We start from the raw sequence: 17578 nt of genomic DNA, 5'->3' as shown, positions 1-17578 counted from the left end.
CGCTCAGAATCCCGACACCAGTCAGAATCGGTATGTAGTGGGTTTAGGGGGAGGGGATAGGTTTCAGGTGCATGGAGGAAGGGGTATGGGTTAGGGAGAGGGTTAGGCTGAGGTGGGGGGGTAGGTTAGGTTTAGGCTGCGAGGAGGGAAGGTTATGTTTAGGGGTAGGGTTAGGATACTTACCTGCAGGTGTCGGCATCACAACCGTCAGAATGCCAACGACTGGATTCTGACAGCCGGCATCCTGAGTGTCAGCATTCTGTACCCAACGCTAACCAGCTGTGTGTAGTAGAAGACAACCATAGGTTTCATTAGGAAACATTTAATTTATACAGTATTATGGATAAGAACTGCATCCGGGATCAAACCCAGGGCCCTTATAATGGACAATTAAATTAATAAATACATTTAAAAAAAATTGCGGGAGTTACAGATGTCTGGACATTTGTGTCCAGGTTGGTGGCAATGCTTAGTTCATCTGTATAATACAGAAACAAATAATGTTCTACAGCATATAAAGGCTTTAGGCTGATAGTCACAGCTATTACAAGGCTGAGGATGCCAGCTTGCAGCAGCTAGTGACACATGTGGCATTAGTTTGTTTCCAATCTTCCTTCTCTGTACACTGCAGGAAGCGCTTTGAAGACGGTCCCTTAAGAGGCACATTAGCTGTCTCTCTGCTCTCCCAGCCCCCCACACGGCCAAGCAAACTAGGCTGGCTGAGACTGCAGAGCCGGGAAGTGCTGCAGCTGCCCTTACAAGTTGGGGGAGGGAGGACAAGTGCACACACTTTGGAAGAAGAAGAAGAAATAAGATTATCTGGAGGGAAGTATGTTCGTGCGCCCGGCGCTAAGCGCAGGGAGAGCGCTGCTGTGAGATGCGCTGCACGAACGTCCCGTCCCCAGTCTCACACTCGCCACCATTGTGTCATCTCTGTGCTGCTGCTGCTGCTGCTGCTGCTGGGGGAGGACGCCGGGCGGCAGCAGGCACTTTTAGGGAAGGAGCGGAGGGGATGTCAGGCTGTGCAGTGTTACCTGGCTTCATCCCTGGCCAGACTCGTTAAGATGAAGATCCATGGCGAATGGGACTGGAAGTAGTATGCTAAAATGCGTGGTGGTGGGAGATGGGGCGGTGGGCAAAACTTGTCTGCTCATGAGCTATGCCAATGATGCCTTCCCAGAGGAGTATGTGCCCACAGTGTTTGACCACTATGCAGGTAAGACTTTCCCATCACTTATCTGCTATATATATATATATATATATATATATATATATATATATATATATATATATATATATACACACACACACACACTAGCGCATGTTTGCAGCTTTTATTAGTAACACATTACATCATATATATATTGCTGCATGTGGCTTATGTAACATTACAGCTGGCAAGTAGTCTGCACAAGAGCAGTAACTGCTGGCATATGTGGAGCTGAAACTGGCTTCTACTGCTTGTGCCCTCCAGAAAGTAAAGTGGCAGTTAGTGCCAGTCCTGATTACCATGATGACTGCAGCTCCAGGGCTGTCTGGGACTGTTTCCTAGCAATCAGCAGATGACCCTTCTTTGCCCGACATCCCACTCAAACACACAGTAGTTCTCTTGTCTCCTCTGTGCCCCCTCCCCATGTTTTCCTGGAAAGCATTGGAATAATCCATAGAGATATCTATGATGCCACTTGTATCTCTGTCCTGTATCAGATGCGATGGCGGTGAGGTCAGCAAATATTTCTTCTCTTTATGCTGTTAGTAGTCTATACTGCATGTCACATGCAGTCATCCTAATGGGAAGTGGTTTCCGAGAAACAACAAGTTATTTAACCAGATGTGGAGCTATTATTGTAAAGGACCACTTAGCTCAAAACAATAGGAAACGAAAATGTATTTAGCAATGTATGGATAAGTTTCCATCCTAAATGCAATGAGTGTAATTTGGTCATGTGCCACAGTTATCCAACAAATTTTCTTGTAAGGTATTCAGTAACAGGTGACTGGTAAACCTGGTCGGATGCAGACAAATTCGGGCCACGTATGTGGTCATTGTTTGATTGCACTGCATGACCCGGCTTTATGGCCAGAGCATTGAATAGTTCTATTGTCTCAGGTTTGATGACACTTGTATGTACATCGGTGATAGGCAACAGGCGGCCCTCCAAGCCTTCACTTGCAGCCACCATTCCCTTTCTGTTTTGTTATCACATTTGTTGGTTGTAGTAAAACTTGTTTAAAAGCCCTGCTGTTATATTATTACAGGTAGATGTCACTTTCATCGGTTGCATGTATTAATTTGACTCTCTACTAAAGCTGGGAAACACACTTTACAATATGTGTACTTAGCGACGGCACAACGCGATGCAATGAAGTATCATGCCTGCTGTACACGCTACAGGATCCAGTGTACAACCGCACAATATAAAATTTCATGCTACATTTAGCAGTATGGCGTCGTTCATTGCATCTTCCCATCTGCAGTGCAGAACAGCAGATGGGACTCGGCGATGAACGACCGCCATGCATGCGCGAATGGGTGTACACTCTAGGTGAACCGCACAATATATCGTTCTGCGTCAAAACAATTTATCATAGGACGTATTGCATAATGCACCCATGTTAAGATTAAGATTACTGTGCGGCTACTGGACAGTATGACTGAGCAGCTAAATCACGTGGATTAAGGGAATTGGTATGTTATACCGCCGGACCTAAGCCCAGCGGATGAAATACCACTTCCAAAAGGCCGGCAGATGGAGATCCCGACAGGGTAAGTAATAACTCTATCCCTACCCCTCTCCGCCCTCTAACCCTCCCTTAGTGGTGCCTTACCATAACCTCCCAACCTAGTGCCTAAGCCTAACCTCCCCCCCAGGGAGGCCTAAACCTAACCTTCCCGGGGGGCTGCTAACCCTAGGGGGTGCCTGATGCTATCCCCCCCCTTCCCCATGCCTAACCCTAATCCTCCTGGGGAGGTGCCCAACCTTAAGTCCCCCCGGGAGTCCATAAACCTACCCCCTCCATCCCCTATGTTCGGTGTGCCGGGCGACGGGATTTCGGCGTGGGGCTAATGATAGATAGGCGTCAGTATTTAGACGCCTACCATTAGTCCCATGCCGGGCTTTCACTGTCGGGAAGCCGGCAGTCGGCATTTTCAACCGCTGGCTTCCTGACTACATCCCGGATTAAGGCTAAATGGATGTTCATGACTGTGTTTTGAAGGAGGTGGTATAAAGAGGGAGGATTTGTAATTTCCTTGCAATTTTTGGGAACAATTCATAGTGTTCACTCTAGGTCCGGAGTCGGACCTAGAGAAAGGGCACTCTGGCGCGTGCACGCCCGAAAAGGGTAAGAGGCTACGGGGAAAAAGGGGAGTGTCTTTAGGATGCGCCCCCTTTTCATCCCTCTTGGGGACGTGCCCGGCACTTCCGGACATGCCGAGTAGCCCCCAAGCGCTCATGTCTCTGTGAATAGATGCCGGGCGCATGCACCCGGCATCCACTCACCGGCGGTAATTACTATATTGCAATTTTCCCCACCGGCGGGACACTGCGGCCCGCAGGTGTGGACGGCACTTGGCAGGCTGTATTACTTTGCGGTAATGCTAAATTCAGTTAGCAGCGACGTGGGAAATGGTGAAGATGCCAGCACCTCACGACCACCATACATTTTCCCTCACACCCCATAGATGTGCGCAGGAAATTGTGACCTTGGCCTAGCATACTTGCCTCTGTGTTGACATCTATGCACAGGTGTGCTGTACAAATGTCTTTACCTACTTATATATACAACCCCCTACTTTAAGTTATAGGAATATGAAAAATCACAGAGCAGACCATATAAAAAAAAGGGGATACATACACTAGGCCGATGGTCATTTTGTCAACGGTGATGAGATCATCAGCAGAATGCCGGCGGCAGTAATCGGACACCTGCAATTTTAAACATGCATCAAAAACAGTGGGCGGGATGTATTAACGGGGAAAATGCGGTAAAGGTTTTACCGCAGTCCCCATATGTACACAGCATCGGAATGTGATGCATTCTGGTGCTTTGTCCCGGTGGATAACGCCACCTGAACGTGGCGTTTCCCAATAGATGCCTATTGGCTTTTTATCAGAACGCTTCGTCTTGGGAGGGATCTGATTGGATCCCTCCCATCACTACTCTGGCCAGCGTCCTTCTGCGCATGCGCAGTCCGATTGGACTTCTGGGTTGTAAACCCTGGAAGTCCCTCTGTTGGGAGCCATCACAAAGGACAGCCCTTTTCTGGAGAGCTGTCCTTTGCAATATTCTAGGTGCATGTACCCGAAAGCAGGCGGATGTGATGCTTAGTACATTCCGCCCATAATGTCGACAAAGTGACCATCGACTTCCTGTCCACATCCCAAAAGAAAGTGCTTTCATACATGGTATGGCATGGAACTCTGAGGTAAATTCATTATTTAGATCCACGCTGACAAAGGCCCTCATTCAGAGCCGTACGCTCTGAGCAGAGCGCACGCTCTGAATGAGGGCCGCCCTCCATGAAAATGGAGCGTCCTCCTGGACGCTCGTATAGCTGTGGGTCACCACCCACAGGCTATACGAGTGTGCAGTTTGATGGCCGCGATGGTCGTGACCATCGAAACTGCGAGCCGGAGCCTGCGGTTGAGGTTTTCAACCGCAAGCTCCGGAGTGATTTTGGCTCTTTCAGAGCCAAAATCACTCCCACTGACATCACTAGTGATGTCAGTGGGCCGGCTTCTGACGGGAGGCGTTCCCGTGGGAACGCCCCCGTCAGGGAGGCACGCCTACCAAAGGGGGCGTGCTGTCAATCATCGACAGCACGCCCCCTTTGATCAGACATAACGAGCGAAGGACTTTCCTTCGCTCGTCGCGTCTGGCGCATGCGCACGATGGAGCTCCCTCCGTCGTGCGCATGCTCAGTCCAGAACATCGACCCACTTGCGAGCGGACAGCCGCTCGCGAGTGGGTCTGAATCAGGCCCAAAGTCCAGGAATGATGATGTTTGCCCATGCAAGATGACGTTTTGCCTCTTTCTGAGTTCTGTTTTTTTGGAGGGAAAAATCAGAACTCGGCGTGTAAACTCGAACCTATCTGAGCCTGCACATCCCTAGCTAAAACACACAAATGTAACCAACTTGAACAATTTTTTGGTCCTTTTTTTCAGTGTTTAAAACCATTTGATTGACTGTCATTAGCTCCTATACATTACCAGGTTTTCATTCCAACCAGCCATATTGGACAGATATTTGACAGAAAATTGTATAGTGGATGCCCAGCTTTAGTACTATTGCCCTTTATTGGAGCTCTATATCAGACTGACTGAAGACACCCACTCATGCTCCACTTACTCCCATAGCGTTACTTGTGCATGCACCCTAAGAGAAGTTGTAAACTGTTCTCCACTCAGATGTGGAACTCTCAAAACCAACTCACATTGGGCGTCACTGACTTGCACGTTTTTTATATATAAAAAGAGTGGTGTACTCTTGGCAGAACTTTGACCCGGGGAGTCTATTCTGGGCCTTTCACTGGATGGATTTGGATGAAAACTTCAGAGACGGGTGGGAATTGGTCTGGGATGCCTAACCCAATAACTTGAAGATTTAAACCCGGGCAACACGCTGGGCACTTCAGCCTGTGTGTGTGTGTGTATAATATATATATATATATATATATATATATATATATATATAAATATTTTTTTTAAACTTGTGCTGGCCGGCACTCCACATGCTTCATCGGAATATACTGTATACAAATTATAATATATATAATTTGTAATGTTATTTATTTTAACTGAGTACTTGAAAACAGGTCACAGACCTCCATGGAACTCCAAAGTGGGTGCTTATAATACATAAGTTTAAGGGGGCAATTCACTTGGGACAAATTGTGGGCGATTCCTGTGATGCACCATTGCAACGGCATTGGAATTCTGGCAACCACATCCTATAACGACCGTATACACCATTTAGTGGATACCAGAAGTGCAGCTGAGGTACGCACTGCTTCGTAGGCATCACCCATAATTCACTCGACCTCTAAATGTGAAACTGTGCAGGTTGCTTTTTTAGGGGATCCACCAAGATATGGTATCACTAGTGTTCACTCTAGCTCCGGCGGCAGGCAGGGCGCTGGAGCTAGAGAGGGTAACCTTCGGTGCGCGCGCGCACGCCCGAAAAGGGGGCATGGTCATGAAAAGGGGGCTTGTCTATATTATGTGTCCCCTTTTTGTCATACTTGGGGGCGTGCCTGGCGCTTACGGACATGCCGGGCAGCCCCCAAGCGCGGCAGAAAGGGAGAATAGATGCCTGGCGTCTATTCTCCGGCGGTGACCGTATCACCGCATGTTTCTCCACCCGCGGGACACTGTGTCCCGCGGGTGAGAACGGCACCCGCAGGCTGTGAGTGCAGGGCGCTTTTTGCCCTCCTCCTGGAGGGCAGGGTGCTTTTTGCCCTCCAGAAGGAGGGCAGGGCGCCGCGCCCCGCTAAAACAGCCTAGCGGGAACGCTATATCACTTCATTGACAGTTATACGTTCAATCATAGAACACTTCCACAGCCAGTCATGTGCCATCACTTCCCACCTTATACAAGGACATATATTAAAGGAATGACAAAACATTTTTTTTTTTCTCAAAAAATGTTAGGATACATTTTACAATAATACATAAAAACCATTTACATGAATTCAATTCTAAACTATATATTTTATGTAACAGTGCCACGTGTTAATGATGTTGACGGGGTGTGTGGAAAACTTTTCTCTATTAAGTTTGGCTCTGTAGAAACTTCCTTTTCCTAGGCTATATTAGGATGGGACACAGGGCAAAGCCTGGCTAGCCTGTCACAGGAAAGCTGAACAAGTGTATGACATTCAGCCAATGTTCTGATCTCCTCAGCATTACAGCAAGACATGCCAGCGAAGGTGTCATTTAGCATTCAGCCCGTTCCAGGGTTACATCATGGCAAAGAATAAATCAGACTTATTCAAAAAAAATTGCCCAAAGAAAATACTTTTTGAAATAGTTGGTTGATAAATGTTATTATAACCTTTGGCATTGTCAGAAGCGGATGACATTTAGAGATCACTTTATAGTATTATTATAAGGGATATATTTTCCCCATCAAGCATAACTATCTCTCCCTTTCAAGTTATCGCTCTCACATAAATTTTTTTATTTGTATCACACGTCTGTTTTTCCTATGCTCTCAAGGACGGGTGTTAATTTATTTTCAAAGTTAAAGCTCCACTAGAAATGAAATGAAAGTTATATTATATACATTTACACCTCTTCTATACCCTTTTGCATTAGAAATGAGCCCCCTTTCCAAGTTCGTCCACTCACCCTCTCATTGGTAGACCTTTTTAATATTTCTGAATGTTATGCTGGGCATACACTGCCAGATAAAATGTCTGTCAGACCGACAGACATTTTATCTGGCCGGCTGCCAGCCGCAGATGTCCGCGGCATACACTGTGAGAGAAATCTCACAGTGTATAGCCCGACATCCGTGCTCCGCCCCCGGGGGAGGAGACATTTCCCTGTTCCTTCCGTAGGAAGGAACACAGGAAATGTCTGTCTGTCGGCCGCGCTGGGCATACACTGCCCGATGCGGCCGACAGTTACCGGGTAATATCGCATCAGACGGGCATGCTGGACAATCCAGCATGCCCGACCGAGCAATATTTAACCCTCGGATGCCCCCCCCACGCTACAATTATCGCGGCGATCCGCCGATATCGGGCGGATCGTCCCGATAATTATAGCGTGTATGGTCAACATTACAAAACTGTTTTCATCAGTTATTAATAATAAACTTAATTTATATGGCGCCACAAGTGGTATGCAGCACAGTATTTCGGTCTTAGCCTCCCTATACAGTGAATTGATGGGAGAGGGTGGGGGGGTTGACCTTGACAAAGAGGTCTCATTCCAGCGGCTCTGGAAATGGCACATAAGCATTTATTAATCATTGTTAATTTCTCTGTAATGTTTGTTTCATAGCAAAAAAAATTTATTAGCACGTTTACCAAAATGGATCCATACATAAATTAATTCAATATGTTATTTGGCTGCCTGAGAGTTTGGCTCAAGAGCCTAGGAAAGATTTTAGCGATACTGATAATATTCATGTGGTGGCTTCTATTCATAATAACAAATGCTAATATGCAAATTGGCTTCTCTGTGCCAAGTGTCCTATAGTCTGCCAAACATTTGTAGAACCATAAAATAAACCAAGTTACATGGCATGCAGTTTTCTCTTTCATTTGTATTCTATTCTGGGCTTCTGTATCATTTATTGGAGCCTTGAGTTAGTCGGTGACTCAGAAGAGGCCGGATAAGAGATGTTAAGATTTAGTGATGACTATAAAGGAGCTGTAATTTGTTGGACCTAGAAATGTGTAATTAAGTGAATTTAAAATACAATTTAGGGTTTGGTTCTGACATATCCCAATATTTTCAGCCTTGGTGGACATATCTGGGAACTGTCTGGAATAGGAGGCTTAAAATGCCAATTAATTAAGATGCAAGTTGGCATATATTAAAAACTAGCTGGTATACCCGGTGTTCCCCGGGTTGAAGACTGGACCCTGAAATACACCTTCAGCCTTTTATTTGTTAACATTTGTCCTCGCCTATAACCCCATTCCATTGATCCTGAAAAGGACCCCAATGTTTGCTAACATGAATGCAAACCGTGGCGTAACTACCATGGGTGCAAGGGGTGCGGCTGTTATGGTGCCCGAGCTGCCTCTGTGGCTCGTCGCTCCCCCTGCACCCAGTCATGCACACAAGGTGGGCAGGTCTAGTCAGGGCCGCCGAGGGGGGCCTGAGTGTCAGCGGTGTTGATTTGGTGCCGGCCCGCCAGCTGATTACAGGTTGCGCACTGGCAGGCAGTCATGAAGAGACGACGACGCTGGTCGCAAGGCAATCGGAGCTTGCAGATCAGCAGCCAATCAGAAGTGGTAGTTCCAGATTGGTTGCCAGTGCGCAAGCTCCGATTGGCTCCTGACCAACGCCAGATTGCGCTGGCTGTCTTTGTCTGTCCTTGTCTGCCGATGCGCCAGCTGTAATTAGCCCCAAATCCACACCTGCTGGCTGCTGATGGCACACAAGGGGAGGCGAGAGGCTTCTGAAGGGACATGGGGAGGTGAGTTGCTAGGGGAGGCATAATGTGTATGATGCACTACTATTGTGTGGAATAATGCGTTATATATGTGGCATAATTTGTAAGGGACATTACTGTGTGTCATTATGTATAAGGGGCACTAATACTGCGTGGCATAATGTGTATAAGGGGCACACCTGTGTGGCATAACCTAAATGGGCTCTGTATGGCAAAACATGAATGGGCTGTGTGTGGGGCAAATGTATGTGTTTTTTTACCCTTCGGTGGGCATTCCTTTTAAGATCTTGCTATGTGGCCCAAAAGGTTCTAGTTACACCATTGAATGCAAACACAGAGGCTATGGATATAATATTAACTTGCATGAGTCATCAAGTTTGCTCAGACTGAGGTTAAAAGGATACTAGTTTTCTCACAGGTTTTTGGCAGACTGCCAATTTCCACTGGAGCCAACCCCGGAACATGAGTAAATTTAACAGTGTCCACATTTTTAGGGATTGTGCAACAGTGTGGCCCTGACAAAGTTCAAACCTTGGCAAAAACATAATCCTGGTCAAGTTACACCACCAGCCATACAGGTCTGCGAACAAAAAGCTGCAAGCCCAGAACTTCCGTAAGCGCGGCATATATGTTGTGTCAAATTGAATTGAGCCCTACAAGTCATGGCTTAACAAATCCCGGTCGCCTTGGTGACTAAGATTTTACTCCTGGCGACCAAGTTTTCCAGCCCCCCCCCCCCCCCATGCTGCCGCCGCAGTGACGCTCCATTAGCCGGGCACCCGCTGAAATTTTACCAGCAGGCGCCCGACTCACCCCTGAGCTCCGGCGTCCAGCTCCCCCCACCGGCACTATGGGAGAGACGTCATGACGACTCTCCCATAGTAACGAGGAGCGGCGGACGCCGGAGCTCACTCCTGAGCTCCAACGTCCGGCTCCCCCCACGGGCACTATGGGAGAGACGTCATGACGTCTCTCCCATAGTTCCGAAGAGCGGCGGACGCAGGCCCGGGGCTTAGATAAGTATTCTGTTTTTGTTTTTTTGCGCGTGGCACTATTACAGGGGGCTTAGTACTGGGGGCACTATTAAAGGGCACTTACTACTGGGGGCACTTTTACAGGGGGCATTATTACAAGGGGCATTATTACAGGGGGCTTTCTACTGGGGGCTCTATTACAGGGGGCTTACTACTGGGGGCTCTATTACAGGGGGCTTACTACTGGGTTGAGGGGCACTGAAAGGGCATGTGTGTTGGTCTATACAACCTTTCATATATTTTGGTAATGGACTATGGTCTGGCTCCTAAACTTTTAAGATGGCTCCTAGATTTTACAAAAAATTGCTATAAGTACATGTCTTAGGAGGTATTCAAAACTGCTGATATTTGATATCATTTTGTGATCATTGCAGGCAGGATACTGTCAGACGCATCTCTTACACCATGTACTGGGCTGGTGCTAGTGTGCTCTGATAAAGATGACACCTATTTAAACATGGGGGGGGGTTCTGGATTCATATCGGCTGTATGCGTTCAACAAGAATGAATGTCTGCATTTAGTTTAGTGTACACTGGGCCTGATTCAGATATGCACACTAATGAAATCGCAGCTGCGATCCCGCATGCTGCTTCTGTGCATCGCAGATACTGGGATATGTATCGAGACGCCCACCGAGGTCATTGTAAATTCAAGCAACAGCATACACGCATGCATCCACCACAGGTCATTCGATAATTGGCCATCTGAACAGCCTAATATTTGCGCAGAATGGCCACCTTAACTGTGACGTCGGAACCACTTTGGGGTCTATTTACAAGCCTTGGGTGGAGATAAAGTACCAACCAATCAGCTCCTGTCATTTTTCAAACACCGCCTGTGACTTGGCAGTTAGGTGCTGATTGGTTGGGACTTTTAACTTCATTCATTTTATCGCCATCCAAGGCTTATTAAATAGACCCCTTTATCTGCGTCTGGGATCGAAGTTTGTGGCTGAGGCACACCCCGGAAAACAATCACGACATGCCTACATTTTTGCTGCCAGCCTCCGTATTCGCCTCCAAATGTCAATCATTTTGCAAATAAATCCTCACTGTGAGCAGCATAGGGTAAAGTACCTTGGCGTGTGCGCAGTGCAACCGTGACACATACACGTCAGATGATAATCGCTCAACAGGGCAAATATCAGCATTGCGTACATGTCTGAGTCAGGCCCACTGTGCGAGTGCCTGTGGCCATTAGGTAAGAATTCAATCTCTGATATTGATGCGATGGACCGATCCCCAACGTTCTGCCAGCATCACAAGTTTTCCCTTCTATCCCATTGTGACAAATACATTGAAACGTTGGATTGTTTTTGCTGCCTGCTTGTATTATTTTGTGAGACGTAAGTGCCGCTTGTTCCTTGCTGAAATATATATATGTGTGTGTGTGTGTATATGTATATATATATATATATATATATATATATAATACAGTAAATTCAGTGCGCAAATCAATCAATCAATCAATGCATAAACACATGTAATACTGTGAAAAGTTTTTTAGAATCCAATAAATAAATGGACTTTTGGAACAAAGTAAATCTGTGTCACAGACGCCAGATATAGCACAGACCACAGGTACCACACAGGCCGGCGTCTTCCCCATGTTAAAACCCGGATCCAAGTGGGTATTGGTTTATCTGGAATTGAGAGCAAGAAAGAAGGGGCGCCACATAGTGCATGAAACTGTAAAACAGATTTTATTGCAGACAGCGGACATAAAACTCGTTCAATGAATATGCGTACCACAATCAGCGGTCAGATACCACCGCAAGTAATAAAAATGAAGAAGCCTGAATATCACCCGTTTCGTCATCGACTTCGTCAGGAGGCTGGTTTGGCGTGAATAACAGGCATGCTCTTATACTGTGGAAGTAGATGGGATGACTAGTATAAGAGCATGCCTGTTATTCACGCCAAACCAGCCTCCTGACGAAGTCGATGACAAAACGCGTTGGAATGTGGTTTGGCGTTGCTTTCCATTACTGGTCGAATAGCCGACTGAGTCCCCGGAGACGTTCGGGTGATATTCAGGCTTCTTCATTTTTATTACTTGCGGTGGTATCTGACCGCTGATTGTGGTACGCATATTCATTGAACGAGTTTCATGTCCGCTGTCTGCAATAAAATCTGTTTTACAGTTTCATGCACTATGTGGCACCCCTTCTTTCTTGCTCTCAATTCCATATATATATATGTGTGTGTGTGTGTGTGTGTGTGTGTGTGTGTGTGTGTGTGTATATATATATATATATATATATATATATATATATATATATAATATGAGAGAGAGATAGATCGATCTAGATCTGTCTGGATAGATAGAGATATACACATACATATTTGTAGATGTACCATTAAGTTTATCCTGTCTTGGGTCCAGTAGAGAAGAATTCTTCATTAGCTTGTGATGTAATTTTCCCATTTGTGCTTCGCCTGACATAATATGTCTGTTCTTTCAGTCAGCGTTACCGTTGGCGGCAGACAGTACCTCCTCGGGCTTTACGACACTGCCGGACAAGTGAGTATAATGGATGTTGCGTATTCTATATCCTTTCTGCACAATCTCTGTTAACTGTTCAGCAAAACTTTAAAATATCTTTAGTAGGTAGTTTAATTTACACAAGTACATCTAGGTAACTAGCAAAGCTGCAAAGGCAAAGAGATATATTCTATTTTTTTATATTTCCTTTGATGACACGCTGCAGGTGCTAAAGTTATCTGCAAGGCACCCTAAAGGGGGGCATCCACTACACGATTTTAGCAGGCGATTGAATGATAACGACGTCGTTATCGTTCAATTGTTTAAAAATCGTTTATAAATCATGCAGTGTTTGGTCGTTAACGATCAACGATGCGCGCTCCCGCTGGTCGTTTGATTGTCTCGTCAGTCGACCGAACCATGCAGGTCAATTTCACTTGATCTATTAAAGATCGTTTGCAAATCGTTCAGACTGAAAGATAAAATTTCAAGGGAAAAAATCAAGGGAAAATCGTTTAGAGATTGGACAGGGAGTAGATCGTCTAGTGGATGTGCCCCATAAGTGTAATTGGCAAATAGGCCACAAACTGAATTTTATTGCTCAACCCTACCCTAAAGCTGGGTACACACCTTACAGATATATCTGCAGATGATGGATGTTTATCATACACACTGAACAACCATCATCTGTCTTCTAGCCGCAGGCCCGGAGGGAGCATGTCGCACCCCCCCTCCCCGCAGCCTCCGCTGCAAGTGTACGGACGATCGGCTGACCACCCGTACACACAGCACAATGCCCCAATATATCTGCAGATCTTTGCAGCTCAGCCGACGTGATATGTCTGTGAACGATGTCGTTCCCAGATGTTACTACTATTTGTGGTGGAAATTAGTATATTCGCAGAGGCTCTAACAAAGACAGATACAGTATCTCCCATATTGTAAGTTTTTTAATGGATTCACTTAAATCTGAATTAGGGGATCGGGTAGTGAATTGATGTTATATGCAGCAAGGAAAGGAATTTTTATTTTTTCTCAGTTTCTGTAGCAAACAAATTTGGTTATTATGTGGACCACAGAATTCTAACTGAGCTCCTGAAAAATTGGTGGACTTAGCTGGTTCAAGTTGTTCCTCACCGGCATGTCATAGTGTGTCTTTACTCATTGTCACCAGGGCCACAGCCGTGCTGTGTTCCCGAAGGGTCTCTCCCAACTTCCATGCTATTTATAGTATATATTAGTATTCACTCTAGGATTTGTTTGGGCCGGGTGCTGGGTGCTGATCAGTGAGGAAGGCACCTTTGTAATATTGAAGGACAAAATTTTGGATGCGTCACTATAGCTGTGTGGCATTTTATGAATTTGGTACACTAAGGTATAGCATATATACAGGGGTGAGCTCCGGCTGTTGCGGCCGGGGGGGTGGCGGGGGGGTGTGGCGGCGAAGAGGGGGGTGGGGAGAGGAGGAGGAGTGTGGCGGCGCTAGGGTGCGGGAAGGACTGGCGCTGGGGACCGCCGCCCTCTGCTGGCTGGCACTCTACACTGCTGCGTAGTTCGCGTAACGGGTGGGCCAGCCCTGCCCACATGCCTCATCAATGCCAATCAGACCAACCCACATGCCCTTTAATATCCCTCGGACAAGCCCTACATGCCTCGTTAGTGCCAAAAAGACCACCCCACGTTCCCCATCAATGGTTACCAGACCACTCAAAATGCATGAATAGACACCTTGTACATATAATTTAAATATATATATTTTTATCTAGTGTTCATCTAATCGCTTTATAGTGGAACTTGAGCAGAAAAAAATATCTTTGAATACATTTAATTTGTGAGTGATATAAGTTGTTTTGCTCTCAGTTCTGGCAGCCACGTGGTTATAATGCCTAATCCATGTCATCTGTCATTGCAGTCCCATTTTAGGAGTGAATGATGGAAGCATTTTATTATCCACTACAATGGGAAAAAATATAACTTCCAACAAGCGCATACAAGAATCTAATGCTCTGTGATCATTATTCTACCCACTGAACAGTTGTTACAGCAGCGGGTGGATTAGGCAGGGGTGATGCACAGTCTACTTGAATTCCCAGGGGAGTACGTATTGAAATGTGTTCATGTAGCTGGACTTTATGGAGTGGCATAATGAGCACTATTCCTAGAAATTATGAGATTTAATTAATTGTCCAAACATTAATGATGTAACCCCGAAGCACAGAGCTGTATAAATGCGTAGGCAATTTGACCAAAATAATTAAGATTGATCGACCTTGAAAATATTTTACACTGACCTGTATAGAAAATTACAGAAATGTATCCGGGTTTGTTTTACTGACAGTTTTTATGTTGTTCTAAAACTTATCACAAAGTGAAAGTAATGGACTGGGGGACAAAAGAGGTGAGGTTGTCAGGTATTGCAAATGAGGGGCTTATAATATCTGATTCACAACCATTACCGTGGTTCCTGCAATGGGACTTTAGTAATGTCACTGATATCGTAATTAATAGTTTTTTGCTTCTTAGGAATGGCCACCGTTTTTAACATGCTAAAAGATGCAGAACTTTGTTGGTGGGAATGCTCCAGACAGTCCAGAAATTAGGACATCTGTATGGAGTCCAGAGGCTTAGTAATCCCGGACAGGCAGTGTCAAGAATTCACCAGCCAAGGGCTTCCTCTACCCTGTCCGGCCTTCCCTAGCTCTAGAAGCACAAATAAGAAGCGCTATCTCTATATGACAGCCCAAACACAAGTGAATACAACATATGGGGAAGGTCCTATTCAGACCACTATAATAATAAATGAATAATGGTAAACATAAGAGACAAATTTATTATACAAAATATAAAACAAAAAAAAGGGGGGAAAACACTAAAATAAATGAATAAAATCAATAACTATACAGGTAAGAATAAAAAAGACACAGAAATTATAAATGGGTAATATCATAATTAAGAAGAAAATGTACATGCAAAACAATTAGAACCATATATATAAAAATGTTAATCACTAACACAATGGTGGACAAAATTCAGCCATGTTAGGCCTCTATATCAGAGCCGTGCTGATATGCAACATTGTTGCCAAAACTCATCATAGTGTCAGACACTGTTGCCAGTTCTTGTTTAAACGTGTTAATAGATGAAAAAAATAAAAAAAATAACTAAATCTCCCTTTTGAACTTTATTCCTGGATTTCAGGTTATGGAGTACATTTGTTAGTGTGCACTGGCCAGTGATAACAGGATAAAACCGGTATCAATCCTTAAGCACTTAGGAGCTCATTCAGAGTCTGTCGTGAGCTGCCCCACAGCGCATGCGCACGACGGAGCCGGCTCCGTTGTGAGCATGCGCGAGACCCGGCTAACTACGGGCACTCCATCGTTAGGGGTCTCGTAGCAGACGGGGCGAGCTGTCGATGTTGAGTGACAGCTCGCCCCGTTTGCTGGGCGCGCCGGGGGCGTGCCGGCCAAACGGAGGCGTTCCAGTCGGAACGTTTGCCGTTTGGGGGCGGCCCCACCGACATCATTGCTGATGTCAGTGGGGAACTTCCAGCTCGAACAGAGCAGGAAGCTCCTTGGGGCTTCCGAGTGCCCAGACCCTACCCTAGGGTCTGGTCGTAAGCCCCGATGGTCGCGATGGTCTTGACCCATGTCGGTCGTTAGAGCTGTGGGTGTTAACCCACAGCTTAACGATCGACAAGGAGGCGCCGTTCAGGATGCAAGCGGCCGCCCTGATTCAGAGCGACCGCTTGCATGTAACGACCGCCTCTGAATGAGGCCCATAGACCTCTCTGATGATGAACAATCGTATGTATTCAGTGGAAAAATTAATACAATTGCAGATTTACACCGTTAATAGAGTCTCCTCTTGTGTATATAATGCCTTTCAAGGAAGCAACTCCAAGCTTCTAAGCACAGTCTGAGTGGTGCCGGTGTTAAATATACAGTACTGGAGATGTTAGTAACAGCGCGTGCTGAAATCAAACTCCGTGTTCTCCCCAGAAATTTTTTCCAGCTGGGTGGCATCAAAAAGTAGCCGGGTGGGGGCCTTTGCAATTTTGTGCGCCGGGAAAAGGGGTATCTCCCTTAACAATCCAGCCCGACAGGTCTCAGGCTGCTCCCCCACTGGCTCTCAGTCAAAAGTGCCCTTTATGCAGTGCCCCCTGTATTTGTGCCCTTTACACTGCCCCCTGTAGTTTTCCCCTTTTATACAGTGCCCCCTGTAGTTTAGCTTTGCCCTTATGCAGTACCCCCAGGCTGAAGTAGTGCCCCTATATAGTGCCTCCAGACTGGCCCCTTGTGCAGTACCCCCAGGTTTAAATAGTGTCCCTTATGCAGTGCCCCCAGTAGCAGACCCCCTATACAGTGCCCCCAGTAGCAGCCCCATGATACAGCGTCCCCAGTAGCAGCCCCATGATACAGCGTCCCCAGTAGCAGCCCCATGATACAGCGTCCCCAGTAGCAGCCCCATGATACAGCGTCCCCAGTAGCAGCCCCATGATACAGCGTCCCCAGTAGCAGCCCCACGATACAGCGCCCCCAGTAGCAGCCCCACGATACAGTGCCCCCAGTAGCAGCCCCATGATACAGTGCCCCCAGTAGCAGCCCCATTATACAGTGCCCCCAGTAGAATCCCCCTTTATACAGTAACGCATTCTCACAAAAGAAAAAAAAAAGACAACTTACCTGATCCCCGCTCCAGCCAACGACCGCCGCTGTCCGCTGCTCCCGGCCCGCTCTGCACTATGGGAGGGACTTCATGATGTCTCTCCCATCAACCGCTGCGGGGGGGGAGCCGGAATGGCTCTCATTGTCATAGCAGCGCAGCCAGCCAAATACACAGCTGCTGCTGGCGGCTGCGTGTTTGTTTCTGTGTAGGGCAGACCGCTACTCACTGTGGTCTGCCCTACACTTGTGGGACAT

General features: G+C 46.4%; 1 protein-coding gene across 1 annotated transcript in view; it reads left to right on the top strand.

Moving 5' to 3' along the window:
- Positions 1-673: 673 nt before the first annotated feature.
- Positions 674-17578, top strand: part of RHOQ (ras homolog family member Q) — a 59145-nt gene continuing 42240 nt past the window's right edge. Inside the window, exons 1-2 of the mRNA XM_088477265.1 lie at positions 674-1216; positions 12637-12695. Coding sequence (XP_088333391.1) covers positions 1075-1216; positions 12637-12695 — 201 coding nt within the window. The 5' untranslated portion in view covers positions 674-1074. The remainder of the gene's footprint in view (positions 1217-12636; positions 12696-17578) is intronic.

This window comes from Taudactylus pleione, unplaced genomic scaffold (genome assembly GCF_031769625.1).
Source record: "Taudactylus pleione unplaced genomic scaffold, aTauple2 ptg000201l, whole genome shotgun sequence".
Taxonomy (NCBI): domain Eukaryota; kingdom Metazoa; phylum Chordata; class Amphibia; order Anura; family Myobatrachidae; genus Taudactylus; species Taudactylus pleione.
Note: the sequence above shows the minus strand (reverse complement) of the source record. Positions and strands in the feature narration are given on the sequence as shown.